Here is a 21,308-nt window from a genome sequence, read left to right as displayed (position 1 = left end):
CAGTTATATGGAACTGTAGGTGTGTGTGATATTTCATTATCATAATCTATTCTATCTAGTTGCTTAACCTAACACAACACAATGTATAGTTAACTTCAATATCATTGAACTTTACATAATCCTTTTGGGTGAATTGGATCTTCTAGCAAAAAAATGATATGTAAAAAATGTCTTATTCTCTCATTAAACCTCCCCGTATATTATAATAAATCAAATGGAATGCGTGTTATCTTTAAATTGCCATCAACTATAACGTAATAGTTTTTTTTTAATTAGAATTTCGAGACTCACTGCTGGGAAATGGTGGCGTCGTTTAAGTCCATTATAAGTGGGCTGCCCGGCACCAGGTGTTATGGTATCCTACGAGAGGCCTATGTCCAACAGTAGACGCCTCTTAGTTCCCATAATTATTATTGTTGGGCAAAGACCTCTTTACCATGGGTACCAGATCCATCGTCTGTTCGTCCTTATCCTACTAATATTATAATGTAGGTATGTATGTATGTATGGATGTTTGTTACTCTTTCACGCAAATACTACTGAACCGATTACGGTGAAATTTGGAATATAGGTAGCCGAAGAACCAGAATAACACATAGGCTTTACATGCATACTTTTTATCCCGGACTTCCCGAGAGATCGGGAAGGGTTTCCACGCGGACGAAGTCGCGGGCGGCCTCTAGTAAACTAGTCCCAAAAATTAAGGGATATAAAAAAAGAATCCAAATTTTTGGGTGATTTTCAACAAGCTGTAACTCCGAGGAAAATGGTCGTACAGAAAAAATAAAAACAACAAATTGTAGCTCCAAGTGTCTAGTTTTTAGATATGACCATGAAATTTTTTTGTCATCGCCAGGTCTGGAGAAATCCTACGAAAACTACCAAAAAAAAGTTTTTCCAAATTTTTTCCTCCTAAAAAAAGGTCCACGGGCTTCAAAAATGTTTTTTTGATTCTTTCGTTCTAAAGTTCTTTTAGAAAATTTAATCCTCTTTAATTTGCCGTATTCAAAAAGCCTGTACGACGATTTGCCACGGAGTTATCGTCAATCAAAGCAAAAAAGTTATTTTTGACTTTGATATTCAATAACTCCGGAAATAATCATTGTATAGGAAATCAAAGGAGGGTTTTGAAAACTGCACAATATTTTCTATAAGAAAATGTAAACATCTTTTAAGAAAAAATTTTTTTTTGAATTGAAAACTCTGACTGAAAAAAAGACAAAAATTCGCAAAATTAAGGATATTTGGATAACTTGGTATAACTTTGGATAAAATGGATGAACGAAGGATATCGTCGGTAATTTTTCAACCTCAAAGTGTCCCCTAAAATCCCTCAAAAATTCAAAGCGCTGCGATTTTTTTTTCATTGTGCCCCGAAGCTTCAAATTCTTTGTTGTTGCAAAAATCACCATTGTGAGCAATTTTGTGATTTTTATTCATTTTTTTAATGAAATTTTTTTTTTCTCTCTAAAATCTTTATTTTTTCGATTAAAAAGCAAATCGCGTGCCTATGCTCACTCCACGACATCGTCGAGCCCGATTGGCTTATGCGCATGACCATCACGATTGGAGTCGTAGACAGTGGACCAGTGTCTTATGGACTGACAAATCTCGATTTTGACTTCATGGCAGCGATAGACGATCTCTCGTTTTGCGATTTGCTTTTTAATCGAAAAAATAAAGATTTTAGAGAGAAAAAAAATGTTTTATTAAAAAAATGAATAAAAATCACAAAATTGCTCACAATGGTGATTTTTGCAACAACAAAGAATTTGAAGCTTCGGGGCACAATGAAAAAAAAATCGCAGCGCTTTGAATTTTTGAGGGATTTTAGGGGACACTTTGAGGTTGAAAAATTACCGACGATATCCTTCGTTCATCCATTTTATCCAAAGTTATACCAAGTTATCCAAATATCCTTAATTTTGCGAATTTTTGTCTTTTTTTCAGTCAGAGTTTTCAATTCAAAAAAAATTTTTTTTCTTAAAAGATGTTTACATTTTCTTATAGAGAATATTGTGCAGTTTTCAAAACCCTCCTTTGATTTCCTATACAATGATTATTTCCGGAGTTATTGAATATCAAAGTCAAAAATAACTTTTTTGCTTTGATTGACGATAACTCCGTGGCAAATCGTCGTACAGGCTTTTTGAATACGGCAAATTAAAGAGGATTAAATTTTCTAAAAGAACTTTAGAACGAAAGAATCAAAAAAACATTTTTGAAGCCCGTGGACCTTTTTTTAGGAGGGAAAAAATTTGGAAAAACTTTTTTTTGGTAGTTTTCGTAGGATTTCTCCAGACCTGGCGATGACAAAAAAATTTCATGGTCATATCTAAAAACTAGACACCTGGAGCTACAATTTGTTGTTTTTATTTTTTCTGTACGACCATTTTCCTCGGAGTTACAGCTTGTTGAAAATCACCCAAAAATTTGGATTCTTTTTTTATATCCCTTAATTTTTGGGACTAGTGTATGACCATAAATTTAGATCCATTGCACTATCTCCGTTTGCAATTTTTCTCTTAAACTAAGGTATATATCATGTGTTAGTGTGCTCACCTGCATATTTTTCCTTTTATTAGGGATAACGTATTTGCCAGCGCTAGAGGCTCCGTCCTGTGGCCTGACGACTGCCGCGTATCGTTCCTCCTCATCACCGTTCTCAAGTTCGATGCGCGCCTTGTACGTCGCCGCGCTTTCTATCTCAGCGGCTATCTCCTCCGCTTTCGCTTCTGCGTCTCTGTTGACAACACATATGGTAAGTAAAAGATTTACTAGTTGAAAAGGTATAAGGATATTAAGGGACACTTTCTTGACTAGTTTAATAAAAAATACCAATGTTGAGTATTACGAGGGAAGACTTAGCGGGAATTGCAAGCTTGTTTTGAGACATTACGCGAACGTGTAAGTATGTTTATGTGTCGTTATTAAATAAATGAAATAACACATTTCATAGTTATTTACTGTGCGAAAGAGCTAAACCAACGACCAAACGGTGATTGTCGAGATGATTTAGGCATTATTTTTCTATTTTAGAGACCATGAGGTTCAAATACTCTCAGAGTTTGAGATGTTTCCAAGAAGTTTCGTAATGTGTCGGGTAAGGGTTCTACCATTTAAAACATGAGTTTATTACTGCGAAACACACAAGACACCATAAACATGTCATTTTTTTTTATTACCTGTAGTCTTGAGTATCTTTCCTCTGCAGCGGCAGCGTATACCCGGCCAGCGAGTGATCGTACGTGCTATGAACTCCGTACACCTCCTCGTTCTTGCGGAACATGTCGTTGGCGTCCCAGCCGTTGGCGCGGTGGTCGAGCTCCAGCTCCTCGAGCAAGGCGTCTCCGTTCAGCGCCGGCGCGTCGCTCTGATCGCCGTCGCAACCGTCCCACGGCTCTAAGTGGCGCTCTTCAGCTGAACGCCCATTGTTTGATACAGCTCCTGCATGGAAAAAGGGGTTTGGTATAAAGGAAAGTCCAAGAAAGAAAGTATAAGTTTCGGTGGTTCGGTGACATACGTGCATTTGAATAAGAAGCTGATCCCAGAGAGTTCGATTAGATTTAACCAGAAACTTGGTAACGTCCCCGGTAAATAGCATTTGGTTTGTACAAAAATGCCGATATGTAAGCACTCAGCATACAAATACGATCTCTACTTTCTGGATAAAAAAAAATACATTTGAACAATTATTTCTATACTATTTTACAGTTATAGCAATAAGCACACCAAACTAACTAACGTATGACTTGCTTTTATCAAAAAACTAAGAAAATCCCCCTTTCTACGACAATGACTAACATAAAAATCATACTTGTTTAAGCAACACTTTGTTTATTTAAATACGTCATTTCTTTTCGCCATAATGACTTATCTAAAGTGGACAAACCCAATACGTGAAACTTAGCAAGTTACGTGTAAGTTTCATGTTATCGCTAAATTATCGACACTTATACTCGAACGTATATATTTTACGAGACAATGGTAAAAAGTGGCCATTATTTTTATGACGTACGCTCGCTACACATCGTCTTTTATTACATTTTTATGAGCAAATTGGGTTGTAATTTATTTCGAGCATTTTGTAACTGATCACCTCCTTAAAACTGAAGAAACAATCAAACTGTGTGAGCTTTGCTCTCTACTTTAGCTACTTAACTTAGTTACTTAAGCTGTATATAGACACCTACACATAACCCCTAGGTCGCGACTAAGGACTAACAACATAGTCAACATACTTGGCCTAAGGCCTTAAGTCCATCACACTGACCAAGTGGACATGCAAGCTTTCATCACGATGTTTTCCTTCACCGATAGAGCAAGTGATAATTACTTCTTACACATATTTTAGAAAAGTCATTGATAGCAGCACATCAATGACTTTTCGAAAATAGTTACTTCAAATCTCTTTGATCTCAAAAACAAATAAGAAATTTCAAAACGAGCGTTAACAACCTGTAGCTGAACTCAACGAATTGTAATCTAACATTAAGTAAGATTACATAGTCGTGTCTACTTATATAGTGTATCGATTCGTCTAGACGTCGGGGACGTGGGCGGTCACCGTATATACATTATTTTCAGCTCCAAACTTTTCAATTCATATAAAAACATAATATATAACGAAAATAGTCGTAAAAAACTCTCAATTGACATTCGAAACAGGTCATTAGTATCGTTCGTGGAACAATTTTCATTTGTCTGACAAGTAATATCGTTAATACTGGAGTTAATTTGATTTTATGCTAATTTGACGTGTTTGGGGCCGTAAATGAACGGGCAAAATAAGGGTATTTTGTCTGAAGTTTGTGTATTAACGTTGTAAACTATTTTAGCGTTCATGTTATTCATTAACCTACACGTATAACGTTTGAGAAAGCTTGGCGAAATTACCTCCAACATTTATTAAGCACGGGTAAGTGAAAAAACACTATCTAGTCACTACTTTGGTCCTTGAAATAAGGTAAGTCGTGAATTTGATTTAAGGACCTCCTCTTCATACAAAAAGCTTTCCGACTAATTTGTTGATATCCTAATCTGCCAAGAATTGTACCCAAAAATACTTTTACAATATTTGCTAACAAGACGTAAGGCAATAAACATCTAGTCCAAATAAAAGGTATTAATAATATATGTAAATGTGTCCTTACCATTGAACTTGCTAGAGATAGCACTGTCTGTTTGAAACACGTCATGCGTGGCGTACTCAAGGTCCGAGTCCTTGGCTCTGATGGACACCACATCCTGGGGCTTGAAGATCAGCTTCTCCACTACAGAGTCGACGGCTACTACGCCCTCCTGGTCTACACGATGCGCCACCTCCAGCACCACCTGTAAAACAAAAGATATACTATTATTTTATTGTTCTTTTAGATGCTTATACAAGCTGCTTTGAAATCGGATCTTTTCTGTGACTTGGGGATACGAAAATATAAGAAAATGGCCCCTAAATATGACGTGAAGTAATCTTTTGAAACATTTGACTAGCAGCCTACCTCACATAGTTATTTCTTTATTACTTAGTGCATATTTCTGAGACATCATATTTTGTTAATGGTTGTTTCTATTTCATATATTATTTTCCCTCTTTTTAACCCCTTCGGGAGAAGAATTTATGGATATCCTCCACTCTCAGTGCTCCTGTACACATCCTAAGGTATCTTCATAGACTTTCTACGCTCAGTAGCTTCGGCTGTGCGTTGTCCATCAGTCAGGCAGTCAGTAACGGAAAAGTTTTATATGTATTGATTGATTGATATTATGTTTTACAAAAGGTGTCTATTAATTTGTTGGCTTAGCCCAGATATTCATAAACAAATTGTCTTTAAAAACTTTTGGACGCTACAAAAGCTTGCTTACCGTAAGTCTTGGAAACAAATCAAAACTGTATGATATCTTAAGATTATCACCTATAAATGATATTTTTATTTCCTTCCCAGTATAGATTTGTCTGAATAAAATGTGCTACGAGTTACGTATGTTTACAGTACCCTATGTAGTTAGCATAAACAAGTAACGTGTAATACACGCATTGTTCTTAGCCGTCTATTGTTACTAATACTGGGTTTCACATCTTCTGAAACGTTTACTGTCATTGCCTTTTATATTACAGAATATTTGGTTATTCATCATATCGGTGATGTCTTGTAAAGAGGTCAGGTGCGTAGTACTCGTAACCGGCGGTATGACAAGATGTATGGATGTGAATGAGGCAAGGTAGGTTTGTAAGGATCGTACTAAGTGGCGCTCTTTGGTCTCTGTCTAACTCTATAAGAAAAAGGGGTTATTTTATGCATTTGGTTGTGTTTTGGTCAAGTTTAATGGTTGTCCTGTATAATAAGTTGCATAAGAAGTTTGTAGAGATTGCAGCAAATTCGTCCCTTACGTTTCTGCGTCCCGGAAAAGACGTATTTTTTATTTATTTAAAGGTTATATTTAGGACATCCTTGCGGTCGCTAGTCGGAAGTAAGTATTGCAAATTAAAAGGATTTTTTTTTCAATTAATCGTTAAGATATTAATAACAATACTATGATGACATAAACTTAATTAAATACGTCCGATTTGTAATTGTAGTTTAGCAAAATCCTGTTAGCAGAAGAAATGATTAAGATCAATCTTTGTAAAATGAATATTTCAAGAAAATTTCATATATCTGTAGTGGACATTGTACAGGTTGTTAGAAGAGCAGTTAGTAATGTGTGATGACGTCACATGACATTACGGTTAGACGGGACACGAGTTCAGCAGACATGTTCTCAAGGTCAAACTTGTGCATAATTGGCGAAAACTGTTATTTAGTAGCCGCATACTAGCACATTCTTACCGTTCACATCTATGAAACGTGGTACTTGAAAATCAAGGAATTTGGTTTTTTAGGACTTAGAATGCTTTAGGCTTTACTTGAGTACTGTGCAAAAGTGATGAATTAAGTTGCTTAAGGAAATAACAAATAATATGCACAAAAGTACATTTAGAATCATAACGAGCATAATTTTTTTTTTTAAATGTATTATTTCTGAAAAATATGAAATGCTTTTTTTAAAATCGTAAATGGCTTGCTGTTATCATTGTAACAAGTGGTAAACGGAAAAGATATATGTTTTGGCAGATTTGTTTTTTTTTTCTAATTGGCAGTAAAAGGAAAAGCTTTCCATGCCAAATAAAACATAAATACATTAAACATTAGTACTGCGGTACCGCTTAAAACTGAAAGGTCAAAGATCAAATGATTTGAGAAATGTTTGGTGGGTGTTTATCTGTTTCTTTGTTTACACGCCGACAGGGAATTGAACCAAAACACAGGCTGAATTATCAATGAACTCAAATGTTAAGAAATGAATGGACTTAGCGGCGGTACAATTATTTAGATATGACTTTTGAGAAAGCACAGATAAGAGCAAAAAGATTGTGCTTGTTAATATTCAACGTTCTAGAAAAATGTGGACAAATTTAAATGAATGTGAAAGTAAATTCTTCTTTGTTACATGGTAACTGAGTATTTAGAAATAACTAATAATGAATTACACTAGAGAATTAACGTCAGAGTAAGATCATACGTCAAGTTGAAGGTAAACTTAAGTACAACATCATTTAGGTCTACGGTAAGTATTTAAGAAGTAATAAGTGCTAGATAACATCCTATCAAAGGTAAGAAAAAACTATCAATACTAATTGTGAAGGTAAAAAAACTTATCCAAAAAGTAGTCTTATAAAGAATGGAACCGGAGGTAACATTTTCTACCAAGACATGTAAGTAACGCCACAAGGCAAGCCTGTACATCGGCGTAAAGGCAAATAATCTACAAAACACTCGCAGATAACAATCTATTATGATTTTATCACATAAAACGATTTAATTGTCTCGTATGTTTGTGTTTCGTGTTAGCTGTAGGCGTCGGGTCATTGACCGTGAACAATTATAATTTGATGATACAACGATCTTTCAACTTTTGATTTCACAGAGCATTACAAATTGCGAGCGGGCGTTATCACACGGTACGTTATGTTGTATTCATAGAATCAACACTTGATGGCTATTATGAATTTAAAGAATCGCTACATCGTACTCACTACTATACAACTATTCAGAATATTATTACAAACTCAAATCATTCAGGTCTGAAGTAAACAGATTCAGGACCAGTTACATCGTCTAGATAAGTATCGGTTAGCTAATCAACAGCTTATTTATAACCGTATTTATAGTTAATTCGAAACTGAAGTTAATAATCTAAAAAAACATTGAAACACGAAGAAAAAGAAGTTTATCAAGAGGAAAACTAGCAGATTATTTAATTCTTGTTGTAATTTTATCCATCAGACTGTTTATCCAACACACATACCCGAAACATTTAACAGTAAGTTTTCTTTCCCAAAGCTTAATTTCGAAGTCCAGTCATGTTAGAAGCAAGTTATCACCAAAAAATCTTGTCTATATGTATACATGCTATAGTAACATGAGTCATTTCATATACCACAAGGTTGACCACAAACCACAAAACGGAAAGAAAGATCTTTTCAAACTATCCTTGCTTTTCATCTGTCTTTGAAGCCTTGAAATACTACTATGCTAATATGTCTAGCTTTTGTAATCAATGAGAAAGGTAATGGGGCAAAAAATAGCCACTATATTCACAGTTGGAGACGAACGAATTGGTATGACAATGTATCGGGTAATTTAGGACGATTTAATCAGAAGATTATTGATATTATCCATAATCATTCTCTATAAATGCTATATAGAGATCTTTTGCTCTGAGTAATGAATATTATTTAGGATATTATGCATATAGTGCCATTCCCACATGTCGTTTGATAAGGTCAAGAAAAACAAGATGCTTGCACTAAATAGTACTTGATTAAAGTTGAATGGCTATACTAAAAAGTAGTAACAAAATCATAGGATGTCATCGATGGCGGCTGCATGATAAATTATCTTAAAAATGAAGTGCATGGTTTTGTCTAGTAAATAACTTTAGTTTCCATCAATCTTAAGGTTCCCACACGCTAAACCGAAACTACATAACATTATGCTTAAATTAAGTTGTATACTTCCTTTATTTATATACAACATAGATTACTTTTGCAGGCACAGATCACTGGCCGAGTACATTTCGCTTATCTCAACTATTCCAGGACATCGTGTAATGTTTATTTATATTACCTGATGGATGTAATTTTAAATGACTCTGACAGTATTACGAGTGATGAAGATATATCTGAGACTATGATGAGTGAGCAACAAGTTGAAGAGTGTATTGAGAGAAGTCGAGTGCAGTTATTGGAGAAAAGGAAGGAAGAAAATTTATTAGGGCCAGAGAAGAGACCTAGACAGGACAGTGAGGAAAAAGATTCTGAAGAAATTATAGAGGAGGATGAGTTTATTACTTTCAAGAAGAAGAATAAAAAATCGAAGATTTCTACTGATTTAACTACTAATACTTATAATACCATCAAGAACGCAATGAGCCCTGTTGACCCGAAGTCTGTACCCACATATATAGTTTGTGTAACAGGAATTGAGGTTTTGCCAAAACAATTTGGTATGGCTAAATTACTTAGATCACAAGATATTCTGAATATCCAAAAAATTAACTACAAAAATCCCTACAAAATCTATATATATTTTGAGAATAAACAGGAGGCAGAAAAGTTAATAAATTCTGAATGTTTTAGAAACTTAAACTATAATTGTCGATTAATTGATGAAGTCACAATATCATACGGTATAGTCAGATATGTGGACTTGGACATGAATGAGGAAGAAATTAGAGACAACTTGCAATGTGACTGTGATATTATATCCATAAAAAGATTAAAGAGGCAAACTGAAACCGGTGAATGGGTTGACAGCGAGACTATTCGCGTAGCCTTTAAAGGTTCAACTTTACCCCCGTATATTTCTGGATACGGGTATAGGTTTAAAGTTGAGCCATACATATTTCCAGTCTCACAATGTTCCAAATGTTGGAAGTTTGGACACTTAAGCCGAACATGTCCAATAAAGAAAATTATCTGTCCAAAATGCTCTGATAGTCACCCTAATTGTGAAACTAAAATATTTAAGTGTATAAATTGTAAAGGAAATCATATGGCGCTAGACAAGAGCAAATGTCCAACATTTTTAAAAGAAAAACAGATTAGGAATATAATGTCTGAGCTGAATTGCACATATAAACAAGCTCTCGAAGTGTATTTAACTCATTATAACGAATCGAGCCCTGAGAAGCCTGTAGAGAAGTCCGAGAACCTTAAAACTACTACGGCCATAGAAAAGTCAGCATATTCAGAAAATGGACCTGTCAAAAGCGCCAAAACTTACAGAGATGTAGTATTAACTAATACTTATGTAGCCAAGGATACTTTAAACTACGAACAAGTTGATGACAATGCTCAAAAAGATAATACTACATTTTCTGCCGCGTCTCCAATTTTGAGAAGTAAATCGATGAAGAGACAGTCTGCAAATACAACTCAAAAAACTTGCGAGCGAACGGAAGATGTTTTATTGTTTTCTACCACCGAAAATATGCCTGAACAAAATGATGGAACTGAAAATACTCGTGGTTCTAAATCGACTACTAGAGACTACAAGTATCTACTAGAAAAGTTAAAAAATATTTGTATGACCAAAACAAATTTTGAAGACATAGCTAAAGGCATATGTAGATGTATTTTTGAAGAGTTAATAGTGTTTGTGACTAGCTTAATTAAAGATCTGGACTTCGTGGGCAAAATTATGAATGTATTTAGTTATGGCTAATAATAAGGATTTTGTGTTGAATTTTATGCAATGGAATGCACAGAGCTTGAGACCTAAACTGGAGGAATTTAAGCTGTTGTTATCACAGGAACGTATACACATTGCTCTAGTTAGTGAAACGTGGTTAGACTATAGTGTGTCTTGTAAAATTCATGGATATGATGTATACAGACAAGACAGAGATGATTCCTATGGAGGTATTGCTGTGATAATTCATAAGTCAGTTAAGTCCCAGAAAATACCGGTGAGTACAAATAATTCTGGAATCGAAATTATATGTATTAAGCTTATCAATTGCGGTATTATTGAGCACATAATACTGGTTTACTGCCCAAGCTCGGTTCGTACTTTGCAAACGGATTGGGATACAATTTTTTCGAAATTTGGGAAAAAATGTATGATAGTAGGAGATTTTAATGCTCACCACAGTAACTGGTCTTACAAGAATGATAATAGAGGCAAACAGATTTATGAATCAGCTTTAGAGTATGGGTTTATTTCTTTAAATAATGGAGATCCTACGAGAATTAAACTAGTCAATAACTGTCTCCAAAAATCATCTCCAGACATTACATTCACATCAGCTGATATTGCAATTAACTTTGAATGGTCAGTAACTAATGAGAGCTTGGGCAGTGATCATTTATTTATTAAAATTCAAATGAGTTATCAAGACTATGTGCATATTTCTAAAATTCGTCATTACAAATTAGCGGACTGGAATTCTTATAGAACATATTTAACTAATCACCTATGTTTCCCAATAGAAATAACACATGTACAACCCATGTATGATAATTTTATTCATCGAATAAATATTGCCGCTGACAAAAGTATACCCATAAAGAGAACATGTCACAATCCAAACAGTAATTTTAGACCAAAAAGTTATTGGACTCAAGTCATCTCAAAATTAGTTAGCGAACGAAGACTGGCTCTGGCTAAATTTCGGAAAAATCCTACTCCCAATAATTTAATTATTTTAAAAGAGAAAATCTTAAATGCAAAACGGGCTATATCTAAAGCCAAACTGAATGCTTGGCAATCATTTTGTTCGACTATTGATCACTCAATGTCCGTGTCTGAGGTATGGAATAAGATGCGATGGGTGAAGGGGTTTAACAGATCTAAAGCATATATACCACCGGAAGCTAAAACAGAGTTATTGCACAGTCTCACACCTGATTTCGTTACATCTGAACCACCATCCTTTTTATCTGCTAACGTATTGCTAGAATCAGATTTTAGTTTGAATGAAATGCGTGAATGTTTCAAAAGTAAAGACACAAGCCCAGGTGAAGATATGATATCTTATTCTATGCTTTCACATTTACCTGAGGCCGCAGAATTATATTTACTACGACTATATAACCTTATACTCAGTTCCGGTTCCGTCCCGTCACAATGGCGTAGTGTTAAAATTGTACCCATCCCAAAGCCAGGCAACGATGGTAAGCTTAGACCTATTTCTTTGATGTCCTGTGTTTGTAAAATATTTCATTCAATGATAGAGAAAAGAATTGAATGGTTTATAGAAAGAAATGAGCTTTTATCTCCGTTTACGACTGGCTTTCGGCGGGGTCAATCCTGCCTAGACTGTCTAGCTCGTTTGGTGACGCAAATTCAAATTGGTTTTACAAAAAAGACACCGACACTTGCTTGCTTTTTGGATGTTGAAAGCGCGTACAATAATATTCAGACAAATAAGATGCTTATTATTCTAGACAACTTGAACATAGGTAGAAGTATCTGTCGGTATTTATGGAATTTTCTCAGTGAAAGACGTCTGGAAATCGCGCGTGATATAGGAGAGAAAGCGATAGTTAGAGTTGCGAGCAATGGCTTAGCCCAAGGTGACCCTTTGTCACCTTTACTTTTTAACATTGCTACTTTCAAAATTTGTCGAGATATTAGCTCAAGTATATATGTTTGTCAATATGCAGATGATTTTGTGCTTTATACTACAGGTCTGGACATTCTGGAGAGTACACAGAAAATTCAAAATTCTTTAAATGTTTTTAGAAATTTATTGGTAGAGTTAGGTCTGGACATATCTTCACAGAAATCAAAATACTGCATATTTGATACAGGTCGAATTCAGAAACAAATAAATTTAGTAGTTGACAATAATCCTCTTGGGCGTGTAGAAACATATAAATATTTAGGAATTTGGCTGGATAGGTCTTTACGCTGGAGTAAACATATTAATGAGACCGTTGAAAAGGCGTTAAAATACCTCAATTTGCTCAAAGTTCTCGCTAATTCTTCTTGGGGTGTCCACCAGAACCATCTTAGAAGGATTTATTTAGCTATTATCAGAAGTAGGTTAGACTATGGCTCGTTCTTTTATAACAATAGTGCTAAAATTCATAAATATAAAATAGATAAAGTACAGAATCAGGCATTAAGAGTGGTGGGTGGATTTATTAGAAGCACTCCAATCCACGTCATGGAAACCGAGCTCTGTGTTCCTCCATTGCATTTACGAAGACAATGGCTAGCGTATAAGTTTTGTTTGAAATCTCGTTCTATGTCAAATAATATTACAAATAAATTATTGGCTGAACTTAACAGTTTGGCACATCAGAGATATTGGTTAAATAAAGAGATGCCACTATTAATACATACATATAAAGAAGTATTTAACGAAAACATAGAGGAAAAAAGTACTTTAGAAATGTATAATTTGAGAATATGGGTTTCCAGTATCAATGTTAAGGATTGTATAGTCTTAAATTTAGATGCAATTAAAGTACCTAAAAGCGCTTGTGAACCTAACTACATGTATTACAGTACTGTTTCAGAGTTACGTCAGAAATATTGTGAATATCATTTTATTTTTACCGATGGGTCTAAAACTGTCAATGGAAGAGGTGCTGCCTATTATGATCCGCTTAAACCACAAGAAAGCAAATGTTTTAAAATAAGTGCTAATTTATGTATTATGTCGTTGGAGCTCATTGCAATTTCAGAAGCTATAACATATGCAAAAAATCTAGGTGAGAGAAAAATATTAATATGCTCAGACAGCAAAAGTGCGCTGCAGCATATAGCTCGTTGCGCCTCTGGGCACAGAGGTGCAACGATAGCTTATAATATTATTTCTGATATTGATACTTTATCGTTTAACGGTGTAGATCTGAAATTGCAATGGGTTCCCGCACATATTGGCTTACATGGTAACGAGGAGGTTGATAATCTTGCTAGAAAAGGAATATTGGAAGGAGAATATATAGATATAAAACCTAACTTTTCAGAATACCTACCTAAATATAGAGAAAAATGTCGTCAAAGTTGGATGGAATATTTCGATTTGAGATCTAGAAATAAGGGTATCTGGTACAAAACAATAGTTGCTGAGCCTCCTCGTATACCATGGTTTGCCAGTGCTAAACTAAGTAGACAGTTGTTAGTGGTAGCTATGAGAGTGCGATCTGGACACTTGCCTCTAAATAACTTTGCCTTTCTTATGAAAAAGCTCACCTCGCCGAACTGTGAAACATGTGGCATAGTAGAAGATACTGTGCATTTACTGACGGAATGTGTGCGATTTGAAATAGAAAGAGAAATATTAGTAAATAATCTAGGCATACTTAAAAACAATGTAGGTTGTTTTCACGAAATTTTATCTTCACCAATGTCTGATGCTGCTGAAATGTTATTTAGATTTGTACATCTTCGTTTTAAGGCTGAATAAGTTAAGTTTGTTTGTGTATCACATTGTAATAAGGTACGATGGGACTGTCATGTATTTTATATAAAAGTCCCTAAACTAAATAAAGAATAAAAAAAAAAAAAACTATTCCAGGAACACCCAACAGTATTGTAAAATAGACCTTATTACTGAATACAAAAGGTCTATAATAAGAGTACAAAGTGAGTGATGATTTCATGTACGGACGCGCCGATAGTGTTTCAGGAAATCTATTGTGTTTTACAAATCGAGAGGATTGAGCTTATAGAACTATGAATTAGATAATAGTGACCATTCAGTCCTTTGTGATGTACGTGAATTATGTTTATGTATAATATTACTATAACATCAGCGATATTGAAATGAACAGGTTTATTTTACCTTTTAATACTTCCTGGTTTGAGATATTATAATGACTAGTAATTGCTTGTAGAAAATTTATAAGTCTTACAACAATAAACTTTAATGTTTAAGTCCCGAAAGATGATGTCTTAGAGTAAGCTAGGGGATTAAACTGTTACTAAAACTAAAGGCTATCTATAATATATTAAATTCACAAAAAATCCGTAACATATTTGCAAAATTAGATCTGCTAGAAAATTCCTAATACGCTATCTAATAGATATCCAGGAGTGGTTTAACTGGGCCTTATACTTGCATTCGTTGTTACGATAGCTAATCGGGAATACCGCAATGAACGGCATATCAAATCTCCCAGTGATAAGGAAATAACATGACGCATGCTGTGTGTCATCAATCCTGACATGGACACATTATTTTAGTCTAATTAAGGAAATATTAATGTAAGCTTCTAGATCTAACTGTGGATAATGTTATAAATAAATTATGGACGGCAAGCGATGGCATATCAAAACCGTATTGGCTTTACATACATCATCGGTTAAATCTTAGTAATATTATAAATGCGTATGTTTGTTACTCTTTCACGAAAAAACCACAAGACGGATTTTAATGAAATTAGCTACACTGATAGCTTATAACCTGGTATAACACATAGGATACTTTTCACCCCGGAAAATTCTTCCACGCAGACCAAGTGGAGGGCAGATGCTTGTACATATCTAAAATCTATCTACCTATTTCATAGATTCGCCGTAAATGATAAGACTTCAAAGGCCAAAAAACTATAGAGATTCAGACTTATTCTTACTATGCTGACAGCCTTCGTTTCTCAGTTATAGACTTATAGAAACGTATAAAACTATAATGTTCTCTGGCGCCCGTCGTAGGAGTGTACAAACGGAATGAATCAATCATTCCGGAGCATAGCACAATCGATTAGGATAGATTTCTAGACCAATATTAAAATGCGACAAGGTTATATAGGCATATTTTTCTTGTACAAACTTTATCTCAAAGGTCGTGATAAAAAGGTGAATCATCCCTTCAAAATCACTATCATATTATATATCTTTTGGACAATTTACGACCTAGAGTAATATAGAAAATTGTAGTGTTAAATAAGTCGGCATAAATAAAACCAAATATCGGCACCAGCAATTTTAATATTTTAGCGGCAAATGTCGGAGGTCACGCCGAAACAGTAAATATTTCCGTTATCTTAGTTCGTGTTCCTGTTGTGAAATATCTACTGAAAACTTATTACTGTAAACTAACGAATTTATTATTAACCGTTTTATGGTGTTGATTAATTGTAAAAAATAAATATTATTCGACTGCGGGTCATAAGGTCTCGGGTTCGATTCCTGTCAGAGATAATTTCTGAAGAGTATCCTAGACTTTGGTACCATTTACATAAGACTCATTGTTAAAGGCGAAATTTGGTTTACATCTTACACCTTTGCCTACACCTTCGGGTATAAGAGGCGCGATATTATGAATGAAATAAATATGATTTCAATTGTGTTAATTAATAATTACCTACATAATAATCCCACTACCTCTTCTCCGAGATTGCTAGAGATTATTGGATTAACAACAGAAATTAATTATTTAATGTACCAGTAATTATTTGATGACACCCGATTGTTGTGGTTTCCCGCAAGATTAAAGCTATTGGGATTAAGTAGTAGCGGCTAACAGGAGCAGAAGAAAGGGTAGTCAATGAAGTGAGCACAGATAAGTATTATGATATCGCACCCTCAGTAAAATAAAGTCATAAGCGACTAGACGTCGGTACAATAATATGACATTCTTCCTCTGAAGATGCGATATCATCTGGGGTCCCGAATAGTCCCGATACAATAGCGACTGTTGTAAATGACACACCACAGATTCGTGCTGAGCGATCGTTTGCTCGAGGGGAAAAAATCGGAGAGGAAACAACGATTTTTCTTTTTGTTTCCCGAATCAGCCCAAAATCTGCTATTTTTAGTACAACTAACACCTACAACGATCGAACACGATACAGGCAATCAATTTAAATCCTATGTACTAGATAACGAGGCTATTATGTACTGAGGTGTGTAAATTTTTCGCAACACGACGTGTGAAAAGTACCTATAATTTACAAACGATGACTCGACATCATTTCCTCAGAAGTTGTTTTAGGTATAAGTTTTTATCGCTCGACCTCTACAAGGTATGATACATTAAGATTTACAAGTTGGTTTTCCATTTAACAGCATAACAAAGGTCTTTAAGGTTACATACATCATTCTTCAACAGTGTAATAGTAATAGTTGCCAGAATCTGGGTATTCTTAAAATGATAGTAGATACCAAACAAAGGCGTAATTCACTGGAAACATTTTTTCCTTGTACCTACACACATTTTTTGCTTTAACGGCGCGGGCGAGGCAAACAAGCGAGTACGATTTTTGACCTCACAGAAAAACTGGAAACGGTATACCATGGTTTAATGTGACCGAAACGAGGCAGCGTGAATTATCACATTGCTCGCAAACATTCTTTGTAGTTAGACAATGTTTATGTAGTTATGTTCTCTCGCCATTTAGAGGCGAAGAATTTGCGTAAAACATGAAACAAGTAACATAAATCAAGCTTTAATTTGCAAATTGTTGTTACTACCACATACTACAGAATCAAAACGCAACGGAACCGTGAGAAATAAACACCTGCATCACTTTCAATTTTAACGAGAGGCCGCACGACCAATTGCAATTGTCAATGGACCAGATTCTGTGGGTAGAACGTAAAAAAATACCACTATCTCTTTCTAAAAGCAACAATGTTACTGAGAAAGACTATTTAAACTTCATTTATTGGAAGAAGTTGTTGTTTTTAAACCTATTGTTAATCAAAAATGTGCGCAATTGTGTTACTTTTCCACAAATTTTAGACATTTTCAGTGAACTTTGTCGAGATTTCACACGCGTACGACCTCGAGGTACACATCTTATAAGGTTGTCTACACAAATGCGGTAAGACAGGAGTCAATTAAGATGTGTCATCGTGCTGGAATTTTCACCGTCTCGGCGCTTCGCGGCGTGAACTGCGAAGGTCGAGGGAAACGGCCGAGCGAGCGTGTTGCACCGTATATTCAACGGACATTTCCTTTCGACCATATTCTGAACGGTATTTGTTGCAAAAATGTTATAATTTTGTTGTCTTGTTCGATATGTTTACGGCTATTTTATGGATGGATAAGTTTAAGGTTTTGTAACATCGAATACAGTTATATTTTCCTTTGAAAGTAAGTAAGTACGAATGACAGTTTTCTCTTTTTACACATTTTATAAACTAAACTTAACATACTTTTATCTAGAAATCACAGTACAACTTTACTCACAATATAAAGTTTAAAATAAGCAAGTATATATTTGTCAAACGGAACGTAAGTTCAACAGAGTTCAATGTAGCACGTCGCCAAATCCCTTCGGTCTCACAGATCAACCCTCTAATTTTAACTCAAATTAGAGGGCTGTCTGGGCCAGGTTTAAAGCAAACCCTCTAATTGATGTAGCCAATTTGTCTAGCCTCTATTCAATGTAGTTTGACCCTCAATGGAATAAGACCCTAAATAAAATTAACGTTTATCAGTAACACAGTACAACAGGCTTTTTCTAAAATCAAACATACTAGTAACTATACTTACTGATGCATGAACGTATAGCAAAGCCCGTCGACTAACTCAATATGATCTTGATAATGTGTTAGGCGAGTGTACTTCAATCAATTTATCACTTGAAACACAGAAAGTGACGCCTTTGCGTCTAACTACATCACAGTCCCACGCGCGGCGTGCACCAATTAATGAACAGAGTAAATAAATCACGTCAAAATCGCACGGGTTTTCTTTGTCTACATAAAGTACTCGTATTTTGTACCAACAAGACACTTTCTCAATAGATTCTGCGTGAATTTAGAGCTGAGATAAAGGACACATCAATAACTAGCACAAAACAAATTTAGTTCTAGACAGAGAGCGCCACAGGCTCCGCCCTGCGGTGCAACTACATTCACGGCGAAAAAGGCCAAATGCTAACTTCAATGCGAACGGGGTTAAAACTGAAACCTGAAAATATATATAGGAGAACTATGTATGCCTTGTTTTAAATGTGTGATTGTTTGTTATTCTTAATTCTACAGAAAAGTGCACTATTTTGAGACATTTAATTTAGAGGAAGTAATTTAAATATATAATCGTCTAGCGTTATTATCAAAGCCGTGTAATTATGTTAGGTTTGCTTCTAAGATGCACTATAGAATGTACAGCGTAGCACAGTGCCGTAGAAAATGCATCGTGAAAGGCTCACCAGACATATTGACGCAGTAAGTCGGCAAGAACACACAAAGGACGGAATCGTTACACTGCACGGGTATTAATCACAAATACTACATAATTTAAATGCATTCAGCACTTCGTCACTTCACATTTTCCACACTAAGACTCGAAGTCAATGCACTGAGTTCAAGCGCTTACGAAACGGCGGCCATAAATCGCGACTATTCATTCAAACAAAGTAGTCCGTACAACACATATTTCACAAATAGATAAAGCACAGCAAAGCACGGTATTTCGCAGCAGGTAGTGCCAACATAAAAGTATATTTTGTCGTTTTAAAAATGTCCAAAAGCATGCTACAATGCGTTTATTGATTCGACCTACATTTCGGTTTCGTGGGGGTCATGCAGCGCAGATAACACAACGTTACGTTACTCTGATGCATTTTATTTCGCACAGCGTTTAAATATATTAATATTGCGGAAACTGTAGTTTACTAAGTTACACTGAATAATATATTACTGTGAGTTCGTGTAAAATGTACAAGGTGTGGAGTTTTATGCGGGATATTCGGCGATTTATGTGCAGGAACTAAAAAGGGATGCGGCGATCTTAGTTCGTAACGTTTCGTGTACATCGTATATTCGTAACTATGCGCAGGAATGTGTCTTGTTATGTACTTAATCAAATGAATAAAGTATGTCTTATTCCAGACACCGTGTAGATAAGCAAAGGGCAGAACAGGCTAGTCTTGCCAAAAACCGGAAAGTACATACTAAGTTATTAAAAATTATGGTGACGTTATATAAGTTCAAATATTATAAAAACTGGCTACGTTGTGTAAGTTGTAAATAGGTTATCAGCGACTGCATTGGTTAGAATGTGTAAGAATATGGTCGTGCGAGTTCCGATTTCCTTATCAGGCTTCAATCAGAACTTAACCTATTTTCAATGTGTGAATCTGGTCAGCGTGTAAGGGCCAGCGCGTAGATAAAATAACTTCAATGTTAGTCATTAAACAAGTAAAATTTTGTAACTAGAAGTCACCATTTTCATTTTTTTTATTTTTATTTCTAGTATTTGCTGGCAATATAAGTTTAAGAATAAGTTGTTGAATTTCTTTGAAGTAGATCTGGACACCGATACACACTACACAGATAGAGTAGACTAATAGTCATCTCACTGCTGGATAAAGGCTTTTCTCCAATGACACATGTCACATGTGATAAAAAAAATGCTTGAAAAAATTACACATAACATATCGTGAAAAGATTTTTAAAAGTTATACATCACGTAATGTTGTAAATGTGATGGACATTGACATTCAGCTACCATATTATTTCTGTGAGTACGTTTGTCCTCAAAACGAAAGGTTACGGCCAAAGAAATTGATTACATCACAATACCTACGAGAAACACAGAAATAAACGTACTAGTAATTACATTGTTACATTTAAAAATTCTCGACAATATTTCACACATGCCTGTGTAATGGTAATATTAGTAAAAGCTACCTATTTGACTTGAGCACGCGATAGACTACTGTTGATTCATCAATTTCGATGTCTGACGTGTAAAACGCTTTTTTAGCTTGGGAATAATGACAATTTGCTGATGTCGTGCGCTCTTTTGAACCGAGGAGAAAGTACCCGGCTTGACAAGATAAGGGAAGTGTTGAAGATAATGAGCAACCGACTTGCTTAGCATTTGTAAAGACTACCTTTGGAAAGACTGGCTATAAGGCTATTGATGACTTCTGATATATCTCGGAAGATGAAAATAAGCACGCCATTATGGGATCAGACTACAGAAATGTGTGAAGGTTATGCAACAATAAAAACAGCGGTTTCCTCGTATCAATATAAAAAGAAACAGGTATTTCAATACACAAATTGGTGTTATTTCTAAATCAAACTGAACGGCTTGGTGACAACTACATACATTCACAGCAAATTGAGATTCCGCATTTCTTGTCTCAAGATATCATTTTTTACAACAGTTACTGTCCGACAGACAAAAAACGGATGTATACTTTTGTTTTATTGTCGTTAGAACATTTTAGACCGGTCGTGGTCTACCTAATGACTGAGTTATTTTGGCTCATTTTTTAACGGCAAATTAGTCTGTATCGTCTACCTCACAAATTTTACGCCAACGACCAAATAATGAAGTAATTTGAC

The 21,308-nt window shown here is 35.1% G+C and overlaps 1 protein-coding gene across 7 annotated transcripts in view; it reads right to left on the bottom strand.

The window, feature by feature from the left end:
- LOC142981658 (uncharacterized) overlaps nucleotides 1–21,308 on the bottom strand; it is a 49,211-nt gene that overhangs the window by 13,818 nt on the left and 14,085 nt on the right. For all 7 annotated transcript variants that reach the window (XM_076127698.1, XM_076127703.1, XM_076127699.1 and 4 more), the window contains exons 3-5: nucleotides 5,154–5,334; nucleotides 3,186–3,447; nucleotides 2,563–2,743 (exon numbers count right to left, since the gene is read on the bottom strand). In XM_076127698.1, the coding sequence (XP_075983813.1) occupies nucleotides 2,563–2,743; nucleotides 3,186–3,447; nucleotides 5,154–5,334 (624 nt within the window). The remainder of the gene's footprint in view (nucleotides 1–2,562; nucleotides 2,744–3,185; nucleotides 3,448–5,153; nucleotides 5,335–21,308) is intronic.

Source organism: Anticarsia gemmatalis, chromosome 20, assembly GCF_050436995.1.
Source record: "Anticarsia gemmatalis isolate Benzon Research Colony breed Stoneville strain chromosome 20, ilAntGemm2 primary, whole genome shotgun sequence".
Taxonomy (NCBI): domain Eukaryota; kingdom Metazoa; phylum Arthropoda; class Insecta; order Lepidoptera; family Erebidae; genus Anticarsia; species Anticarsia gemmatalis.
This window is presented reverse-complemented; position numbering and strand designations above follow the sequence as displayed.